Source organism: Oncorhynchus nerka, linkage group LG15, assembly GCF_034236695.1.
Source record: "Oncorhynchus nerka isolate Pitt River linkage group LG15, Oner_Uvic_2.0, whole genome shotgun sequence".
Lineage (NCBI taxonomy): Eukaryota > Metazoa > Chordata > Actinopteri > Salmoniformes > Salmonidae > Oncorhynchus > Oncorhynchus nerka.
Genome location: NC_088410.1, coordinates 64639347 through 64662383, shown reverse-complemented (window position 1 = coordinate 64662383; position 23037 = coordinate 64639347). Strand labels below are relative to the sequence as shown.

The 23037-nt window shown below is 42.1% G+C and overlaps 1 protein-coding gene across 1 annotated transcript; it reads right to left on the bottom strand.

Annotated features, from left to right (window-relative positions):
• Window positions 1-9571: 9571 nt before the first annotated feature.
• LOC115143120 (exportin-2) lies at window positions 9572-22893 on the bottom strand. The gene is made up of 25 exons (XM_029683222.2): window positions 22783-22893; window positions 21755-21845; window positions 21459-21601; window positions 21263-21364; window positions 20926-21071; window positions 20725-20815; window positions 20441-20548; window positions 20232-20324; window positions 19955-20122; window positions 19538-19667; window positions 19342-19407; window positions 19030-19232; window positions 17300-17384; window positions 17131-17192; window positions 16867-17003; window positions 16559-16662; window positions 16268-16365; window positions 14367-14517; window positions 13957-14165; window positions 13697-13794; window positions 13513-13598; window positions 11916-11997; window positions 11456-11602; window positions 11143-11374; window positions 9572-10423 (listed from the first exon to the last, which is right to left on the bottom strand). Exons 2-25 carry the CDS (start codon window positions 21837-21839, stop codon window positions 10334-10336), a joined length of 2916 nt encoding a protein of 971 aa, XP_029539082.1. The 5' UTR covers window positions 21840-21845; window positions 22783-22893; the 3' UTR covers window positions 9572-10333.
• Window positions 22894-23037: the final 144 nt, after the last annotated feature.

The window sequence follows — 23037 nt, the reverse complement described above, 5'->3', positions numbered from 1 at the left end:
AGGGATATTTTGAGTGTGTTCCATTCTTCTGTTTAACACAAAACACAAGAGTGTTTGTAATCATTTTTGTGTATTTCCTACTGAAAGGGTTGCACTCTTGAGCATGTTTGTGTATAATGACAATGTGCAAATGATGGTTGTTTTGAGGCAGGTTTTTGGATTTGAATCCATTTCTCTGGTTCCATAAATACCAGTCTGGGCAGGGCAGTGGAAAGATCAGGCCACCAACAAAGTGGCTTAGGTACACATGTGCCTTTGGCAGTTCAAGTCACAGAGTTCTTTGAAAGTAAACGTTTTAAAGATTAAAGTGTCAGGGAAAGGTGGAATTGGCATTTACAAGAAAACAACAGGCCAGGTAAAGTTGTGAGAGGGTTCCGTTGTGGGAACTGCACATACATGGATAAGTTGCATTTTAGAGACAAGAGGGTAGGCCTACATTGTTCTCTTATTGCAAGGTGTATTATTATTCTCATAAAATGATATTATTATATACCTGCTTCATCCGTCTCAGAATACTTTGTCAACTGTCCCGTTCTCTATAGCTGAAAGTCCTCGGTGGCATCTAACCTTGAAGTCCGGTTCAGTTCTCAAGCCCCCACAATTCATGTTCAAAACATTTGGTAATTGCTTCAGTGAGTGGGCCCCTAAGTAACTACTGATTATGTGCATAACATCAAGCCCCAACACCCCCTGTATTAAATCCAATACAAACTGAATTCAGACAAATGATTCATTCAAAAATGTATTTGGATCTTTCCTGTGTTAGTAGTCTTCTAGGTCTAGGATATTGATGTATAACAATCAATACATTGTAACAAAGTTGGAGATGGGGAAATGGGAGGATATATGCATAGATCATACGAAAGTCAGGGTCTCCTTCCACAGAAAATACTACAGCAGAGCTCATTCACACATGGTAAAGTCAAATTTAACAATCAATCAATCAAATGTATTTATAAGCCCTTTATTTATTAAAAATAAATAAAAAATTGTCACAAAGTGCTATACAGAAATCTAGCCTAAAACCCCAAAACAGCAAGCAATACAGATGTAGAAGCACAGTGGCTAGGAAAAACTCCAGAGAAAGGCAGGAACCTAGGAAGAAACCAAGAGAGGAACCAGGCTCTGAGGGGTGGCCAGTCCTCTTCTGTGCTGGATGGAGACTATACGAGTACATGGCCATTTAAGGCCAGATTGTTCTCCAAGATGTTCAAACATTCATAGATGACCAGCAGGGTCAAATAATACAGATTTCAAACCACGCATAATGGTGATCATGATTCCTGTTTCTCTTTTACACTCTGGTGTTGGATGAACTTCTATGATTTTAATGTGGCTTTTATTTGTTTTTGTTTCCCATTTTCTTTTATTATAAATAAATGCGCTCTATTGGACCCTGAGCTATGTCTTTGAAACGGGCCTCCTACTTGGCCAAACCAAACACACGGACTCCAGACAGACTCATTAATAACATTCTTACTACATGGTTGTAAATATGATGTCCCCAAAAGCACAATTGATTATTTATTTAATTCATCATTTTATTTCATCATCACCAACTACCAAACAAACAGATGCAGTCAACTGCTAATGCTCCACAAACTGAACCGAATTATCCCCCGTTTTCCAGAGAATGTATCCTCCCCTCTGCTCTCTCACGCAGCCCTCTATGCTGTCCTTTTTAAGTTTCATGCTTTGTTTGTACCAGTTTACTTTCTAGGCTCTTGTCTCTGTGGTGTTCTGTTCTTTGACGCATGTAGCGCTACCAAGTTGTGACACAGAAACTGTACATTTCTTGTACATAGCAAAAGCAAAATGTCTATGATCTTTTTGAATCAATGTTCTCCCTTTACTGACTGAAAACGAAATACAAGTCCAGAATGAAATATCAGTCTCTGTCTGTTCTTGTTGGTATGTATTTATAAATACATCAACGCATTTCAAACAGTGTCCAGTTCCACTAAAAACTGTGAGGAACTGAATGATATTTGCGTTAGATGTCAAATGTATACAGTATCTGCTATCTAATAGCGTCCTCCAGTGTCCGAGATCTACATTGTCAAAGCATAGTGAAAAAGTGAAAAGCAGAGTGAAATATTTTGGCCTCTCTCTCCGTATCGCCATCTCTCGGGCGGTCAGTCTAATCAATAATGCAAAGAGGGAATTCCAGACCTCATTATTTTTTCATTAACATTTTATGAAGCAAAGCCCTGCCCTGGAATCACTGCATTTCAGCCATGTCACTAACTACGTTTCCATATCTAGTTTTTATGTGAGTAAATTCATACCATATTTTTTTTAAATCACGACAGCTGTGATGGAAACAGGAAGTGTTGGTACAATTTCACAAATGCCGACAGATAATTTGTACGTTCGACATGGTATGATCTTTTTGTGTGGGTAAACTTAATTACACCTTTATGCGCAAATATTGATATAATAACCATCATATCTAAGTAAACTTGGAGTCACACGGTGACATGGTGTGTGGTTCTCCCACTACAAATCGGGAAAACATGCAGTTTATTAGGCTACAGATTAAATCAATGATGATGAACTTCACAGGGTGGCGAAAGTGCACGGTATGAACTTGATGCTCCTTTCCAATAAATGTCGAGGGTCTTATTATGGTGACATGATGATCGATGCTTGACTGCCGTTTGACAAATACAAATATTGTCACTCTTATCCAAGGGTGAAAGTAGATTTAATTTGACCTCCTTTGTGTGCACGCGCGTGATATAAAAAAAATGCAGCTGAGCGGCCCTGTACGTTCTGCCGCCGTAGGCGAGACAAAACATTGCCACCCTCATTCTATCCCTGGTAAACTATAATAGTGTACAGCAGCCGCAAGCAATAGATTTGTCCTTCGGCCATTTTTCCTCGGCTAATAGTAGGCGGAACAGAACATAATAGCAGCCCACGTGCATATGCTCCAAATTAAACAGAATTTTAACACATCTGGTTAGTAGGCTATACAATGTCAATAACATATCCTACTATTTTCAATCTGATTACAGTGGTAAAATCCCCAATGTCTCCATTAAATACGTTTTTTTGTGCGTTGGTTGGGAAAAACAGCTTGCTATAAAGAGAAAATGTCGCTCTGAAAAAGTCTCAGAAGAAAGCAGAATAATGAAAATAGAAGATTCAGGGAGGAATGGACAGAGAAATAGGCATTCTTACCATATTTCTCCAATGCCCAACCATAATGTCTCGTTTGCAATGAAGCGGTTGCTGTTTTCAAATCGTTAAATATTAGACATCCTTACAAATCTAAGCATGGTACTTTCAAAGGTTACCTTTCCACCCAGAGGCTCTAACGACGCAGACAAATTTAAGCTTCAACTGCTGCTTAACCCAACAACAGAAGGGCTTCCCTAAAAGCTGCCTGGGTTTAAGCATCTTCTCTTTTCAGAAAGTGAAAAGCTCAATTAGTAGGGACAGAATAGCAAAGTACATTTTTTGTCTTCTCGAATATCGAAGGCTGCAGCTCAGCCTCAGAATGTCAGAGACGAATCAATACATCTCCATATTCACCAGTCACGTCTTTTGTGGGCATTAAAGCTTGTTTCCAGCAGGAGGCATCACGGAATTAAGCATTGTAGAACGCTTTATATTACCTGGATCCTTTTTTTTGTTATACATATATATCTTTTTAATTTAAAGATAACAATAGGTATTATTTTTTTAGTCGAGGTCATTTGTAAAGTGACTATGCATAGATAATAAACAGCATGTAGCAGCAGTGTAAAAACAATGTAAATAGTCTGGGTGGCCATTTGATTAATTGTTCAGCAGTCTTATAACAGGAGGTGATGCAACTGGTCAGGATGCTCTCGATGGTGTAGCTGTAGAACATTTTGAGCTGTAGAACTCTGGAGCTCTGACAGAGTGACCATCGGGTTCACCTCCCTGACCAAGACCCTTCTCCCCTGATTGCTCAGTTTGGCACTGTCAACTGTGGAACCTTATATAGACAGGTGTGTGCCTTTCCAAATCATGTCCGATCAATTGAATTTACCACAAGTGGACAAATCAAGGTGTAGAAACAGCTCAAGGATTATCAATGGAAACAGGATGCACCTGAGCTCAATTTTGAGTCTCTTAGCCAAGGGTCTGAATACTTATGTAAATAAGGTATTTCAGTTTTTTATACATTTGCAAAAATGTATAAAAACTTGTTTTCGCTTTGTCATTATGGGGTATTGTGTGTAGATTTATGAGGAACATTTTTATTTAATCCATTTTAGATTAAGGCTGTAATTTAACAAAATGTGGAAAAGGGAAAGGGGTCTGAATACTTTCCGAATTCACTGTATACCATTCGGTCATTATATAGGCCATTTAGGCATGGTTCACAGATTTTTGGGTTTGGAACCTGACTTCCTATGATCATATGTAGCAAATGGACATAACACCCCGATTTGGTACTTTAATACTTACATGTACCATTTGAATGTTATATATGCCATTTGGACATGGTTCTCTGACTTTTGGTTTTGGAACCTGACTTCCTATGATCATATGTTCCAAACTGACATTTTTCCCATTTGGAGAATTTAATGTGACAAGAGGACATTTTGCCCATTTGAAGTATTATATGCCTGACATGGACATAACATAGGCCTTATGGACAAAATCACATAAAATAAGACAACACTATATCCATACTGCTCTTTAGTAATGGATCATTGACAAAGAACAAAGAAAATGTGAAAACGGTGCAAAACTTACTTTCAAATATGCTTTTGAAATTTGTAATTTTACCCTTGAGATGTTACTTGCTGTCCATTTGCGTTATTGTTTCTGACGGTAGAGCGCACGCGCCATCTATAAGATTTTTGGTTTATTGCATGGTCCATTAGGCATATGCCATTTGCAATACGTTTTGGACGATCTGCCGTCCAAATCGTTGGTATTTGCTTTTGTGTATATGGTTTGTCCAATGGCAATAAGTTGCCATTCATTTTTGCCAATAAGCATATGGTTTCCCATACCATAGCACGGAAAAGCAACAAATAAAGCTTGACTTGCACTGGGTCAGTTGTTCGCTCTGGAGTTTGCCAAAGAGGGTTTTGAGTTTAAGCTCTGGGACTGCAACACCGCAGCCAACGAGCAGAATGTCAAGCTTGCCCGGGAACTGGGGGCCCAGGCGCACACCTACACGGTCGAGCTTTCCCGCTGGTTGAATATTAGAGACCACTGAGCAGGTGCGGCGCGAGGTCGCCGATGTCACCATGTTGGTGAACAACACCGGGGTGGTAGGATGAAAGCTGCTGGAGTGTCCTGATGAGCTGCTGGAGAGGAAGCTCCTCGTCAACTGCCATGCGCTCTTCTGGGTGAAACTACAGAAATGACCTGCACCACATTAATTTCACATTAAATGCTCAGATAAAATGCCTGTGTTAGAAATAAAATCAGAGAGCATCAAAAAGCATCTCTTTGAATGACATAACTCGACCATTATACTTGTGCACTGTGTGCAATTGTGCAGACAGTGTTTGCTCACTGAAATGTGAAAAGTGGAGTATGTAACGTCAGTTGATGACATGCATGCCTCTTGAATTCAAGGCATGCATGTCACCTCAGACTTATTCACTTACCCCTGCAATCCAAAATGGCACACCACCAATTGATGGAATGTGAATCTTCTTAGTCCCGTTTTCAAAAAAATTGATAAGCTCCAGAAAAACAAATGCCTATTCATCCTATTACATGTTCCTTTCTTTCATGTGTGACATCTCACCTCAGAATGACATGTATTAAACAGTGGCCCAGGGTTACTGCAAAGGTTTGGGGATAACTGGTTTTACCCCTCCATTCAACAGACGACAAAGGATTTTTCTGCCTCAGATGAAAGCTAAGAACCATGGCCAGAGTTGTCCAACTGAATGTATTCAGTCTTCCACATTTACCCCAACACCTCTAAATCAGAGAGGTGGGGGGGGGGGGCTGCCTTAATCAACACATTCTTACCTTGTCAGCTCAAGGATTTGATTCAGCAACCTGGTTACTGGCCCAATGCTCTAACCACTAGCCTACCTGCTGCCCCAATTCAAAGTGCCCTGGGGAAGTGCCCTTCAGCACTGCCTGTGTAGAGGTGAGATTACTTGGTTTCCTCTTCATGCTTAAATGTACTTTTAATATCTGTTGGGTTGTTGTAAACCATATCAGATAAGATGAATGATCACACAATTTGTCATGCATCTATTGATGAAAGAAACTCCCTTCTGTTCGGTTGGTGCCTAGCCAAACTCGGCTAGACGAACTGAACGAGTGTGCTCGCTCGCATACATTCAACCTTCGGTTGAAAAGACCTTTGCTTGAAATACAGTAGCCAGTATACACTTCCTCAAAATATAATTAATCTAAGATAACTCAAGAACTTTATTAATTTTGGCCTTTTTTTCAGAGGATATCTTAGTTGCACAATTTTAAATCTAACTAGGATGTTTGGTGCAGTATTTCTGAAGTGAAAAATGTGCATGAAAATGAGTTGTCTATCATTAAATGACAACACTTCATCAAAGAATCCCTACTGTTGACCAATCACCGACGAAGGGGCGTAGACTTCGGCTTCCAAACTTTGGCTTGCCTTGAGAAATGTTTTTGTGTGCACGAACAGCCAAAATAAAACTTTACCAAGTCCAAAATGTCACAAATATAATATATTCACAAACTGTTCTGAATGAGAATGCCTTCATCGAGATTTGGTTGGGCCCCCCTGGCTAGACTAACTTGTCAGATCATTTTTAGATTGATAAGGCTTATTGAGTGACTGTCAGTGACTGACAAAACAAGACAAAAACTGCTGATCCACAACCAAACTTGAACTTGTATATTCTACTATTCTAACTCTCAACAGTCCCTCCCAATTTGTAAAAAATCATTTGGGGTCAGGGGCCCTCTAGCAGCCAGGGTCCCTAATGTCGCTTATGCCTGGAGCCGACCCTACTCGGCTGCTCCACACCATAGAGGAACAAGCAAGAGTTATTTTGCAAACCCGATCAGTAATGTTTATAGGCCAACAGATGTAGCACTCCCCCCTTTTCACCCCTCAGGACTACTGTGCAAGTAAATTTGGGGCGGTGGGGTTTCATTAAACCATGGTTTTCTGGCAGAAGAAGGCCTGGACGGCATCAAAACCACAGGTCTGTCCTTATATTGTCGACACTGGTATGTTCACTGGCCGCGAGATGAGGTAAGACACCCTTGTTGGCCATCTCAAATCAAATCAATTTTTATTTGTCACATACACATGCTTAGCAGATGTTAATGCGAGTGTAGCGAAATGCTTGTGCTTCTAGTTCCGACAATGCAGTAATAACCAACAAGTAATCTAACAATTCCAAAACTACTGTCTTATACACAGTGTAAGGGGATAAAGAATATGTACATAAGGATATATGAATGAGTGATGGTACAGAGCAGCATAGGCAAGATACAGTAGATGGTATTGAGTACAGTATATACATATGAGATGAGTATGTAAACAAAGTGGCATAGTTAAAGTGGCTAGTGATACATGTATTACATAAGGATGCAGTCGATGATATAGAGTACAGTATATACGTATGCATATGAGATGAATAATGTAGGGTAAGTAACATTATATAAGGTAGCATTGTTTAAAGTGGCTAGTGATATATTTACATCATTTCCCATCAATTCCCATTATTAAAGTGGCTGGAGTTGAGTCAGTGTCAGTGTGTTGGCAGCAGCCACTCAATGTTAGTGGTGGCTGTTTAACAGTCTGATGGCCTTGAGATAGAAGCTGTTTTTCAGTCTCTCGGTCCCAGCTTTGATGCACCTGTACTGACCTCGCCTTCTGGATGATAGCGGGGTGAACAGGCAGTGGCTCGGGTGGTTGATGTCCTTGATGATCTTTATGGCCTTCCTGTAACATCGGGTGGTGTAGGTGTCCTGGAGGGCAGGTAATTTGCCCCGGTGATGCGTTGTGCAGACCTCACTACCCTCTGGAGAGCCTTACGGTTGAGGGCGGAGCAGTTGCCGTACCAGGCGGTGATACAGCCCGCCAGGATGCTCTCGATTGTGCATCTGTAGAAGTTTGTGAGTGCTTTTGGTGACAAGCCAAATTTCTTCAGCCTCCTGAGGTTGAAGAGGCGCTGCTGCGCCTTCTTCACGATGCTGTCTGTGTGAGTGGACCAATTCAGTTTGTCTGTGATGTGTATGCCGAGGAACTTAAAACTTGCTACCCTCTCCACTACTGTTCCATCGATGTGGATAGGGGGGTGTTTCCTCTGCTGTTTCCTGAAGTCCACAATCATCTCCTTAGTTTTGTTGACGTTGAGTGTGAGGTTATTTTCCTGACACCACACTCCGAGGGCCCTCACCTCCTCCCTGTAGGCCGTCTCGTCGTTGTTGGTAATCAAGCCTACCACTGTTGTGTCGTCCGCAAACTTGATTGAGTTGGAGGCGTGCGTGGCCTCGTAGTCGTGGGTGAACAGGGAGTACAGGAGAGGGCTCAGAACGCACCCTTGTGGGGCCCCAGTGTTGAGGATCAGCGGGGGAGGAGATGTTGCCTACCCTCACCACCTGGGGGCGGCCCGTCAGGAAGTCCAGTACCCAGTTGCACAGGGTGGGGTCGAGACCCAGGGTCTCGAGCTTGATGACGAGCTTGGAGGGTACTATGGTGTTGAATGCCGAGCTGTAGTCGATGAACAGCATTCTCACATAGGTATTCCTCTTGTCCAGATGGGTTAGGGCAGTGTGCAGTGTGGTTGAGATTGCATCGTCTGTGGACCTATTTGGGCGGTAAGCAAATTGGAGTGGGTCTAGGGTGTCAGGTAGGGTGGAGGTGATATGGTCCTTGACTAGTCTCTCAAAGCACTTCATGATGACGGAAGTGAGTGCTACGGGGCGGTAGTCGTTTAGCTCAGTTACCTTAGCTTTCTTGGGAACAGGAACAAGTTCCACAATGATGCCATGACCTGTGCCATTGAACCTACTGCTTCTATACTGCTTCTATTTTTGCTCTCTGGCACGCTCAACAGGAAGGAGCTGCAGGGTTTAATTCCCCCCTGGACAGAATGCAGACAACCTTGGCTGCCATCCTTGGGGACAAGCACATGATCGTCATACTATGCTTTATGTATATGCAGTACCCTGAATTTAAAAAAAAATAAACTCACGCGATACATTTCCTTGACCAAAAAGTAGTTAGACAAAAGATGAACTATAGACTTCTTCCTTGGGAGGCCAACGTTGCAAAGTACCGCTTCATGTGAGGTGACAAGTGCATGCTGCCCTTCATCAAGGCAATGGAGCAGAATGCTGCCACTACCAACAGCCATGCTAAATCCTCATAGGACCAATCCTTCCTGCCCAAATGGTTTTTGTCACCAAATAACACCACCATCTGCACACCAAAGGGTCAGTTGAGACAATCTTACTACACCCTGACAGGATATCTGAAGGGTGAGAAAGTGCATTATAGCAACTGTTATCACTTTTTGATAAACTTGTAAAATCTTCATAACAGGTTGTCAGGGTAACAATCTGCTACATCAAATGCCATTCATGTGAATAAAATAAATGGAAATGTGTATTAAGTGTGATTCTTTTATTTGAGTGCCACAGCTAAATCAAGAGGCTGTACACAATGACTTTCACTGAAAGTGCAAAACCACTCAGGTTTTATACAAGATCCTCTTCACTCACATTCATAGACTGTTTCTGCACCAAGAACAGACATAAAGACAATGCTAGGCGCAACTACATGCAACAGAGAAACATTTTAAGTCCTATATTTTGAGGTCATGACCACCAGTCCTCCATAAGAGTAAAAACAATGGAAATCCAACTATTGAAAGAAAAAAAAAAAAAAAAAAACTCCTCATTTGATTCTGCAAAGAGTCATGAAGTCCAATTCAGCCAGTTAACTCCAGAGTGCTGTCGGGGTTGTCAATGTATGTTCAATGACAGGTCGTTATTATGGCAAAAATCGACAAACAAGCAGATATATTGGTCATATCAAAGCATAACATTCACAAAGTTGAGTGTTGGTGAAGCCAGCCTTCCACAACTGCACAGCATGCCAATAAAGGACAAAGACAACTCCACCCCCCCACAAAAAAACTATTGCTCTTCCATTTATTTTAACACTATTTAAAAACCCTTAAAAATACCAATTCGTAGATGAACATGTTGACCCATTGTCCAAGTATCCACCGTGAGTAGTCAATTAATCAGTCTGTTTTGTCCATTCAATCCTGATGAGTCAGTCCCAGTGCGGCCCATGGGCGACAGTGCCCAGTTATTGTGCAGTGTGGTGTCTTATGCGTCAGTGAGGAAGCTTCTGTGTCCATCTTCACACCAGCTGTACAGAGGCAGCCTGGAGGTAACCCTGCAGGTACTGGAGGGCCTCAGCGTTCAGGCTGGTGCTCAGCACAGAGGGGACCTGCCACGGGAGGAAAACAGGAGAGATTCACTCAGTTGTCATCTACTACTGAAAGCATATTTAGTACTCAAAGAAAAATAATTCAGGGAGGCATTAGCAATCTAGAAGCCAAAATGTTGTACACTACACCCCGCTCTGCTATTCCTGGGGCCTCACACAGTCTATGCTGGGCTAGAGCACCTTCAACACTCGGTTGGGTGACTGGCTCAGTCAGCTGGGGCTTCACTTTTATAAGTAAGCCTTGTCCGAGACAGAATGCACCATAGGACAGGAACCCATCTTCAGTGTCTGTAGTATGAGGCAGCTTGTTGTACAAGTACACCCCTTTGAAAGAACACTAGTCTGTCGCAAGGTCGTACCCCCTATTCAACTCATTAATTCTGAGTGCCAAACAGAGACATTAGGAGCCATTTTAAAGTCTTTGGTTGGACTCGACCGGCTATCAGGCTAACCATCCAATCTCAGAACGGACACTAACCACAAAGACAGAGTTGGTACTTAACTTTCATACCATGTCGTTTTGCTTAAAATGACCGACTAAATCATATGAGAGTAGAAGATTGGAACACAAGGTGGACGTGAAAATAAAGAATTTGCTAGCTAGCTATCTCTTGGAGTCTTGCTGTATAGTTGTTCCTGCTATAAGGGAGTGATTTAGTCAAGAGGCCCACTGCCTCTAATATAGCCTAGTGTTCGTGCATTTCAATAAATCAACTTACCCGTCCGGGACATGCAGTAGAGAGCTTGTGGAGAGACTGAGCTAGCAGGATCTTGGGGTTGCTGACCATCTCTCCGATAGGGTCGTGCTCCTTCTTCCCAGCAAAGGCCAGCTGGGAGAAAGCAGTCTGGTAACCGGGTGTGTCCTCTATGTCAATGAAGTGCTCGTCATCAGGGATGCTATCATCCTCTGGAAGCTCAAATAGCCCAATGAGGGCCTGAAGCAGGGGGGTCCTAAAGAACAAACAATTTAGCAGGCCATTAATTTAGTAAAAACACTGCAAAGTGTAATAATATTCCAGGACAGTTTCTCACCAGAGTTTGGTGTACTCAGTATCTATCATGGCAGGGCACTCAGTGAGGATCTTGGTGATGCCCACAGCACAGATCTTCTTCTCCACTGGTCCAGACACTTTCTGCACCTCTGGAATGACGATCTTCTCCAGCACCATGCCAAACATCCTACAAGAGAAATTAGACTCAGCACTGAGAATACCTCTCCACGTGGTTCTTATCTTTTATCATTCATGAAGGCCTATAATATAGAATATGATAAAACATTCCAAGCTCAGCCTAACATGCCATGCAAGTGTGTGTAATGCAGTAAGAGGACATGGTTGGACTTTAAAAGCCAAAAGGGACAACTGACTGGCATGTATGCAGATCAATGTAAATGAGTCATCTGCACACTCCGCTCCAAGGCTACACTAATGGACATAAACTGAATCAAACGTGTCAAAGGTCAGTCTCATTTAATCTGACAAGAGATACTTACTTTGGCTGTATGCTGTCAAAAATCTCCTGCAGAGCAATGGCTCCGTACTTGACACCATAAAGATTGATAAACACCATGAAGCCTGTGGAAAATAGGAGGGCCTGTGAAAATGTGCAGCATTGAGAGATCACACAGAGCTCATTCTAAAACTAGGTTAATATAACCCTACACACTCCTGTTGTGCTAGCATAACAAAGATGTGGGTGCAGTTTCAATTATACTTCTTAACCTGTCTGGGAACACAGCCAATGAAATTGTAGGGCACCAAATACAAATCAACAGAAATATCTCAAACATACAAGTATTAGGCACCATTTTAAAGATAAAAATTCTCATTAAACCAGCCACAGTGTCTAATTTCCAAAATGTGGAGCTTTCGCTGTAAAGCAAACGATTATGTTAGGTCACCAAGTCACAGAAAAACCCAGCCATTTTTCCAGCCAAAGAGGAGTCACAAAAAGCACAAAGAGATAAAAATTAATCACTAACCTTTGATGATTTTCATCAGATGACACTCATAGGACTTCATGTTACACAATACATGCATGTTTTGTTCGATAAAGTGCATATTTATATCCAAAAATCAAATTTTACATTGGCGTGTTATGGTCAGTAGTTCCAAAACATGTGGTGATTTTGCAGAGAGCCACATCAATTCACAGAAATACTCATTATAAAATGTTGATGAAAATTCAAGTGTTATGCATGGAACTTTAGATAAACTTCCTTAATGCAACCGCTGTGTCAGATTTCAAAAAAGGTTTACGGATAAAGCATAATCTAAGTACGGCGCTCAGAGCCCAAAACAGCCAAAAGAAATATCTGCCATGTTGCGCAGTCAACAGTCAGAAATGGCATTATAAATATTCACTTACTTTTGATGATCATCAGAATGCACTCCCAGGAATCCCAGTTCCACAATATATGTTTGATTTGTTCGATAAAGTTCATAATTTATGTCCATATACCTCCTTTTGTTAGGGCGTTCAAGTCCAGCGGAATGCTCGGACGAAAATTTCAAAAAGTTATATTACTGTCTGTAGAAACATATCAAACTATGTATAGAATCAATCTTTAGGATGTTATCATAAATGTTCAATAATGTTCCAACCGGAGAATTACATTGTCTGTAGAAAAGCAATGGAACGAGAGCTGCCTCATGTGAATGCGCGTGACTGAGATAGCAGCTGCTGGAAGACCTTGGACTCATTCCCCTCTCATTCAGCCCCCCTTCATAGTAGAAGCCTCAAACAAGTTTCTAAAGACGGTTGACATCTACTGGAAGCCTTAGGTAGTGCAACATAACCAATAGCCCACTAACTTCAATAGGGGCTGAGTTTAAAAACTACAAACCTCAGATTTCCCACTTGGTTTGGATTTCTTCCTCAAGTTTTTGCCTGCCATATGAGTTCTGTTATACTCACAGACATCCTTCAAACTGTTTTAGAAACTTCAGAGTGTTTTCTATCCAATACTATATTAGCATCTGGGACTGAGTAGGAGGCAGTTTACTCTGGGCATGCTTTTCATCCAAAATGCTGCCCCTATCCAAAGAAGTTAAATAAACATGCCAACATTTGTTTTAAGCTATACTCACTCTTGATGAACTTGGTGGTTTTGGAGCTCTGCAGTCTCTGGAAGAGCAGGATGAAGATCTGTTTCCTGTACTGAACAATGGACTCCCTGAGAGGGAGTGAACAAAATAACTCATGATACAGCCCCCATGTCAACTACACACAAAGTTCACCGTTAGAAGACAGAGGTGGAGGCTGTTGACTCACGTCGGCATGTGCTCTATGATACTGTTCATCAGGTAGAAACCTTGGTGGTCATTGGCCTTGGAGGCTATGAGCTTCTGGAAGACTCCTAGTAGGCCAGGCTGTATAGGGAGAGCACTTTAACATCAGATTATCACAACTAACTAATTGCATGCATCAACAGGTAGATTAAGACAAGAGGTTACAGAAAAGTACAGTAAGACTCCTCTTATTACAGTAAGAGTCATCTTACCATTGACATACTACCCCCAGCTGTAACTCACTATTTTGTCAGCAGCAGAGCTGGCTATGGTGGCTCCCCCCTTCTCCAGATATGCTTGAAGCAGGCGCACCAGAGGGGGAATGTTGCCAGTGCGTTCCCACAGCACAGGCTGCAGCAGGTGGGGGAAAAGGGCCATGTAGGAGTTGGGGATGGAGCTGGTGTGGATCTCCAGAAGCAGGGACATCACCTGGAACACGTACGGCACAAACTCTGCAACAAGAAGCGGGACATTTGATGTAAGAAGGGCAATGTGCAGTTTGCCAACAACACGGCATCCATGCGATTCAGAGGATGGCTTTTCAACCCCTTCATCCACCTACTCAGTTTCCTAGGCATGTTCTAGTCAGACAGGCATCTTACGCTTAACATGAACTTCTATAGCCTGCTTCTTTCTAGGGTACAGCCACATACCCTGTACATCATTCTGTAGGATCTCAGTGAATACTGGGAAGAGGGCCTCCTCGAAGCTGCCCACAGTGGTTGTGTTGGCCTTGCAGGTGATCCGGATGGACAGGCACAGGGACTCAAACAGGTAGTGGTTAAAGTGAGGCTTGCTGGGGTTCTGGAAGAAAAATGATACAGGTAAATACCAGGGCTGGAACTTGCCATGGACCTCCCGATACGATATCACAGCACTTACGTGCCAATAAGATATTTATTGCGATTATATAGCGATTCAATGTTCCAAACATAATGCTCTTCATATGTCTGCTGCAGAGGGACAATAAAGATAGTCACAGAAATATAAAGTGCTGAAAACAAATTGGCCCCCTATTTAAAAAGATGGAGAACAAGCTATGAAGGGAAAATACTGGCGTTCTTGTACTTGGTACATCCAAGTAACGCAAAAATTGTATGGCGATATTTTCAAATACGATACTAATAATATCCTGATTTGTAACTATCGATGGTGCCAGATTTCCTCCAGACGTGACTCTTGGCATTCAGGCCAGAGTTCAATCTTGGTTTCATCAGACCAGAGAATCTGGTTACTCATGGTCTGAGTCTTTAGGTGCCTTTTTGGCAAACTCCAAGTGGGCTTTCATGTGCCTTAGGACTAGCTTCCGTCTGGCCACTCTTCCATAAAGGCCCGATTGGTGGAGTGCTGCAGAGATGGTTGTCCTTCTGGAAGGTTCTCCCATCTCCACAGAGGAACTTCAGAGCTCTGTCAGAGTGACCATCGGGTTCTTGGTCACCTCCTTGACCAAGGCCCTTCTCCCCCGATTGTTCAATTTGGCCAGGCAGCCAGTTCTAGGAAGAGTCTTGGTGGTTCCAAACTTCTTACATTTAAGAATGATGGAGGCCACTGTTCTTGGGGACCTTCAATGCTCCAGAAATGTTGTTTCGGTACCCTTCCCCAGATCAGAGCTCTACGGACAATTCCTTCGACCTCATAGCTTGGTTTTTGGTCTGTGGGGCTTTGTATAGACATGTGTGTGCCTTTCCAAATCATGTTCAATTAATTTACCACAGGTGGACTACAATCAAGTTGTAGAAACATCAAGGACGATCAATGGAAACAGGATGCACCCGAGCTCAATTTCAAGTCTTATAGCAAAGGGTCTGAATACTTCTGTAAATAAGGAATGTTTTTGTAATTGTTTTTATAAATGTGCCAAAACATCTAAAAACCTGTTTTCGCTTTGTTGTCATGGGGTATTGTGTGTAGATTGCTGAGGATTTTTATTGATTTAATCCATTTTAGAATAAGGCTTTAACGTAACAAAATGTGGAAAAAGTCAAGGGGTCTGAATATTTTCCGAAGGCACTGTATGTTATGGCGAAATTGTGACGTTTTGGTGTTCGGCAATTTATTCCCAGCTGTTTATCTTGAGGCAAGTCTAAGTTCGGTAGTCCACGCCCCTTCATCTGTGATTGGCAACAGTAGAGATTTGTTAATGAATTGTTTGTCATTCAACGAGAGACTACCATTTTGCATGAATTTTTTTCACTTGAGAAATACTGTACTAAACATCATAGTTAGATGTAAAATTGCACGACTAAGACGTCCTCGACAAGTGTCAATTTATTACAGATTTCTTGAGTTGTTAATCTTAGATAAATTTAGAGATGATTTTTTGAAAGTGTACTAGCGTCTCAAGCGGGACAAACCGTAATATTGCCAATTTTTTTCTTGTTTTGAAGTGAAGGTATTTTAAGGGAGCATGCGAGAACAGACATGAATTACGCCTAGCCAAGTTCTGCAAGGAGCAAACCGAACCTGTGTTTCCGGATGCCTTTAGACAATGCAAGTCAGCTCATATGTACATGCATCCACAGCAATGCAGACAAGAGATGAGTGTGTGACCTACCTTGCTGACCAGCAGGAGCTTGTGAGTGAGCTGGCCAATCAGAGTGGGGATGTAAGAAACAATGGCCTCCTGCAGGAGGGAGAAGCTGCGCATGATGGCTGGAAGAGAATAAAGGAGAAGTCTGGGTAGAGGACAAGGATCAGTACACACTGAAAAACGTTGTCACCTTCCTATTAAGGTTGCAGACATTAGGTCCTCCGTGACGACATTAAGCAAAAGGACAGATAGTTAAAAATACAATGAAAGCCATAGAAGTTATAAGGAGAGCATTTAACACTCAAACTAAAGTACCTTTCATGATATATTCATTCTCTGAGGAGCCAGGCAGAGCCAGAGCCTTGAACAGGTTGTTTAGCAGCTGTTCTGTGAAGGGGGCCATCTCTGCAGGAGTGATACTGAAACATACGATGACAGATGATTAATCACTACTGACACGAGGCACCAAAAGTTACAAACTAAGGTTATTGGTAATGACCAAAGTTTTATTAACAAACAAACTACTATGGATGTGGTGTATAGTTGATTATATTTGTGTAGTGTGGTGTTGGAAAAGACAAAGTCTTTATTTAATTATCTAAGTATAGATGGTTATTACTCACAGAGTAGAGTTGTTGGGGCCCCTCATGGTGAAGAGTCTCTCCAGTGCATGGGCAGCGTAGGTGTGCACTACCGTGCTCTCTGCCTGCAGGTGGGCCACCAGCAGAGGGACAGCCTGCAGCAGCTGCTCTTTGGGCAGCTGGAAGACAAGAGGGGACCGAGGACTGGTTATTCACGGGCCCCTGCAAGCGTTGATGTCAACCCTTAGTAAATGGGCTGAACTCGTGAGAATTAATTTTCAGAGGGTAGAGAAAACAAAATCATACCTGACTCCTGAAGATCATGACATATTTGATGGCATCAGCCTTCAACACTGGGAACTCATTGACTATAATAGAACAGAGTAAACATGTTCCATAAAAGTGCAGCTATAAAGCAATCCACAGCTGTGATGGTTAATTCATTGTTTGTTTCCAAGTTCAACTTTATATTTACCGTTCTGGGATTTGAGGTCTGTGAGAATGTGGTTCACAAAGAATTCTGTAAGGTTCACCAACTCGTTAGCTTGCGTGATACCATGCTGAAAAAGAAACATTTTGTCTGTGTAATTTGCTCAATGTCTCTACTGCAATAATATTTACACTTGAAGACAGAAGTTTATACACTTAGGTTGGCGTCATTAGAACTCGTTTTTCAACCACTCCAAATTTCTTGTTAGACTATAGTTTTGGCAAGTCAGTTAGGACATCTACTTTGTGCATGACAAGTCATCTTTCCAACAATTGTTTACAGAACGATTATTTCACTGTATCACAATTCCAGTGGATCAGAAGTTTACATACACTAAGTTGACAGTGTTTTTAAACAGCTTGGAAAATTCCAGAAAATGTCATGGCTTTAGAAGCTTCTGATAGGCTAATTGACATCATTTGAGTCAATTGGCGGTGTACCTGTGGATGCATTTCAAGGCCTACCTTCAAACTCAGTGCCTATTTGCTTGACATCATGGGAAAATCAAAAGAAATCAGCCAAGACAGCAGAAAAAAAAATGGTAGACATCCACAAGTCTGGTTCATTCTTGGGAGCAATTTCCAAACTCCTGAAGGTACCACGTTTATCTGTACAAACAATAGTACGCAAGTATAAACACCTTGGGACCCCGCAGCCATCATACCGCTCTGTCTCATAGAGATGAACGTACTTGGGTGCGAAAAGTGCAAATCAATCCCACAACAACAGCAAAGGACCGTGTGGAAACAAAAAGTATTTATATCTACAGTAAAACGAGTCCTATATCGACATAACCTGAAAGGCCGCTCAGCAAGGAAGATGCCACTGCTCCAAAACAACCATAAAAACGCCAGACTACGGTTTGCAACTGCACACGGGAACAAAGATCGTACTTTTTGGGAAAAATGTCCCCTGGTCTGATGAAACAAAAATAGAACTGTTTGGCCATAATGACCATCGTTATGTTTGGAGGAAAAGGGGAGGCTTGCAAGCCGAAGAACACCATCCCAACCGTGTAGCACAGGGGTGGCAGCATCATGTTGTGGAGGTGCTTTGCTGCAGGAATGACTGGTGCACTTAAAATAGATGGCATCATGAGGTAGGAAAATGTGGATATAATGAAGCAACATCTCAAGACATCAGTCAGGAAGTTAAAGCTTGGTCGCAATTGGGTCTTCCAAATGGACAATGACCCCAAGCATACTTCCAAAGGTGTGGCAAAATGTCTTAAGGACAACAAAGTCAAGGTATTGGAGTGGCCATCACAAAGCCCTGACCTCAATCCTATAGAACATTTGTGGGCAGAACTGAAAAAGCTTGTGCGCGCAAGGTGGCCTACAAACCTGACTCAGTTACATCAGCTCTGTCAGGAGGAATGGGCCAAAATTCACCCAACTTATTGAGGGAAGCTTGTGGAAGGCTACCCAAATCGTTTGACCCAATTCTGACCCACTGGGAATGCGATGAAAGAAATAAAAGCTGAAATAATTAATTCACTCTACTATTATTCTGACATTTCACATTCTTAAAATAAAGTGGTGATCCTAACTGACCTTAGACAGGGAATTTGTACTAGGATTAAATGTCAGGAATTTTGAAAAACTAAGTTTAAATGTATTTGGCTAAGGTGTATGTAAACTTGGGACTTCAACTGTATAACCCATCAGATGTCACAAACACACCCAAATACAATAGGCATAATGACCTAATCATACCTTCGCTGTCTGGGCTTTTGAGGCCAGAGATGTGACCAGGTAGATGGCAGCGTCTTTGTGCTTCCAGTTCACCCCTGGGTTCTTGGCATACTCCCCAAGCATGGAGTTGACATAGCCAGAAAAGATGGCTGTGACCGGGCCCTCAAAGAACTTACACAGGCCTCTCACCAAGTCACAAGCAGCCCTGCGCCGAGTGTCTATGTCTGCAGGAAGGAGACAGAACCGAGTGGTGAATATCAGTGTGCCTTGAATACCTAAACTTCAACAATCCTCCAGTTTAATTTTGGTCTTGAGTTTAATTTTTTTTTTTACCTGATCCTTCAAGATCTCTTCGGATATATTCCTCAGAGTTATCCTCAAAGGCCTCCTCATCAGCACCTGGAGACAGAAATCTATGTATCAGTATCAAAGAACATTATGCAAATCGCTGCCATTAATGTACAATGGCAAGAGCAGAAACAGTCATGTAGCCATTCATCTCCAAGATACTGTTTCAGTCTAAACTCACTTCTGAACTCCATGTTGGGCACAATGACCTTCTCACAGATGCTGGTGAGTATGTTCTGGTCCTCAAACAGATGCTTGTAGTGGGGCCTTTCACACACAGATGCCAGGAACTGAATAGCATTGCTCACAAGCTACGTCACAAATACAAAAGGAGCAGAAATTTATTTATTTAACTAGGCAAGTCGGTTAAGAACAAATTCCTATTTTCAATGACGGCATAGGAACAGTGGATTAACTGCCTTGTTCAGGGGCAGAATGACAGATTTTTACCTTGTCAGCTCGGGGATTCAATCATGCAACCTTTCAGTTACTAGTCCAACGCTCTAACGACTAGTCTACCTGCCGCCCCAAGCAAACGTATTAGCAGGTAGTCAACATGATCTATTGATAAGCTACATGAATGTATCAGCAGTCTCACCAAGTCGTACTTGACCTCCTGGCCAGTGGAGACCAGCAGGTTCCAGATAGCAGTGACAAACCGAGGCAGGTAAGGCTGGAATTCTTCATCGTACTTCTGGGCGTACAGAGCAGCGTTGTCACAGATCTGAGACTTGAGCAGCTCCAGAAGACCTGCCTCCTCTTCATCCTGTTGGGAGGAAAAGACAAGACCGTATCACAAGTTTAATCAACTGATTCATTAATAGCCACTTGAACATCTTACAGTAAAAGTGCTGTTAATCACCAGGTCCACGCACATCTGTTTGTAGTAGCTTGTTATCCAAGGTCAACAAGTTATGGAAATTAGACATCCAGGTCTCCATGTTGTCCTCAAAGAACTCTGGAAGGTCCTGTGAAGGCAGAGACAAAGATGGAAGAATGAGACAACTCCAGTAAAAAAGCATCACATTTAAATACAGTAAGTCCTTGTGGGCATAAAGCATTTAAGAGGCAGGGGGGGACGCACCTGAAAGTTGAGACTGTAGAAAAGCTTTGAGATCAGAGTAAGGGACGAGAAGAGGATCTTCAAAGCTTTGATGTCTGTCGCATGGGTCTGACACAGCTCAATGGTGGCCTGAAAAAAACAATAGACATTAATAGCAGACAATGTCTTCCCATGTCTGAATAATTAAGGTACTACAAAGTAGAAGCAAGGGACGGCAAGCAACAATTTCCAGACATGTTGTTTTTACTTGAAATACACTTCAATTGTTCAAGTTGATTAACTCTAAAAACCAATCCACCACTAACCTTGAAGAGTTCAGTCAGTGGATTCGCAAATGTGTCCAACACCAGTTTAATCTCCAGCCATAGCTCATTTGACTTAAACTCATGTCGATACCTGGGAAAACAGATGATCAGTGTTAATATCTTTCAAAATTAACCACAAAGACATGATTTACTATGACACCTATCATTAGAGGGCCACGTGTCATGCTCATGGTGGTTTACCTCTTGAAAAGTGAGTGTGCGGTCCGGAGCACTCCGTTAATGATGTGGAAGTCTCCGCTCTGGAAGCGGGTCACCATCTCTGTCAGGAGGTCCGGCCATTTCAGAGGGAAGTCCTCTCTACCGATGATGCTGATGGCATCACTCAACTGTAGAAGAACAGTAAATACAGAAAAACTGAACCATCTCTACAAATCTACCTTTTGATGTATTATTCTAAAGGATTGGGAAACCATGGATTCCAAGAACCTCATATGAAACTCAAAACAAGCACCAGCCCACTGACTTTGATTTAGAGTAGATGAACAGGTAACAGGTCTTGACTCATGTGAAGACATACCTGTTTCTGAATCTGTTCAGGGCTGCTCAGCATCAAATTTACAATGTTGGCCTTGATCGTGGTCCGGTCCGGATCTGAGATTTTGTTGGGTTCATCTTCAATCTGAAAGAGACCGAATACAAAGTAACACTTGTCATGCCAACATTGGGACAACAATACTTGCACAACCCATAACATTTGTTCCAATATAACTTACTATGCGCCAGTTCCTCTTGATGTAATTTTTGAAGGTGACAGCTGCACACACCCGGATCACATTGTCTTGGGATTTCTCCAACAATGTAAGCAGCAATATTGGGTAATTCTGGTTCCCTTCAACTGACTCAAGAAACTTTTCAGCTGGAAGAGGGAAATAAGAACATTCCAGTCAAGCACTGGAAAATTGTACATAAATGCCCAAGTATATATCATTGTATATGTTTATTGCTACCATGACTGATCAGGGCATGAGTATTTTAAAATTAACAAGCATTCTACTCTGAGTTCCCATACCTGGACGTCTTACGGATGGATCTGGGTCCAGAGTTTTGCGCATAAATTCTGTGAGGGTCTGAAGGTTTCCATCATTTAACTCCATGGTGCCCTGTAAATATGGTCAAAATCTATTCGTTAGGCATAGTAACGGTAGTGATGGTCTGAACTGACTAGTATCACTAACTGATTGTCTTCGCTACAAGCTCATGAAAAGTTATATTGACAAAAAACGCAAATGTTATCTTCACCCGATCAATATATGATTGAGTAAGTCATACTAGCTCGCTATACATCACTAAAACACCAGGTACTGACAAATACTTTGGCCTAAAGCTAGCAAATGTTAGCCCATCTTTGCCGTCCGACACATGTTTGGAATACATTTTTAAAATGACAACCTTTGTGCTCCAATGAAATTCGTTATTTTCCTCTACGTCAGACACTTTACCCACTCACAGTAAATCTAGGGAAGGACTTTGGGGATGCCGTTAGCAACTAGCTAGCTAAATTAGCATGGTACTCTGGCATGGTGATGCTGATTCAAAATACTTCAGTTTCAATACTTTATGTCAACTGTAGGGCAGGTTGCTTACATCTCAAATATCCAACACTTGTTTCGAGGATATAAAACTTAGCTACAGAGTAAGTAAATCACAGCAAGTTGACTTAATGACTGCGCAAGTTAGCTAGATAGTTTGGTAGCCAACTAGCCATAGCGGTCTGGTAGGCTAACTTTGAACGTCTTCTCACGACTTGTACGTTATTAGCTAGCGAGATGATATTGTGTTACACTTGGTTAGGCCAGATAGCCTTTCTGCAATTCATTTTCTGTTTAGGGAACACAGCTAGCTAGATAACTAAACGTGAATAGCTAGCAAGTATCGCACTGACATTGTTCTACTAGTAAATGTTCGCTAGTTTGCTGATGCTAAATTATCCCACGATAGGCAAATTAGAAACGGCTACCGCAGTTCTCCGTCTTTCTACAAGCAAGCCAGTAATGTACATTAAACTGTATCATTTGATACAGCGGTGAGATGTTATACCTTCTCTTGTTTTGAGTTGTCTCTCAGCCGGTATGTGCTGTTGTACGATTCGCTGATGCCTGACTAACGTTAGCTTGTTTAAAGAAATCTCAAGCCACTGACTGCGCGGCATGTGTACAGGGCATGCGCAAAATAAGTTTGGAAAACCACGCTAGACACGCCCCTGTGCACTTGAAAGGGAGTGAATGGCGTTGGCAAGTGTTCAGAACAGATGCTATGTTATTGATTCATTTATCACTGTTATTGATTGATGAA

Excerpts from the sequence above, each read along its gene's own strand:
- LOC115143120 (XM_029683222.2), bottom strand. The coding sequence starts at position 21,839 with ATGGAGTTAAATGATGGAAACCTTCAGACCCTCACAGAATTTATGCGC. Across the intron at positions 20,816-20,925 it reads GCACACTCACTTTTCAAGAG|GTATCGACATGAGTTTAAGT; the intron begins GTAAACCACCAT and ends CTGTTTTCCCAG. Across the intron at positions 14,518-16,267 it reads AGCTCCTGCTGGTCAGCAAG|AACCCCAGCAAGCCTCACTT; the intron begins GTAGGTCACACA and ends TTTTTCTTCCAG.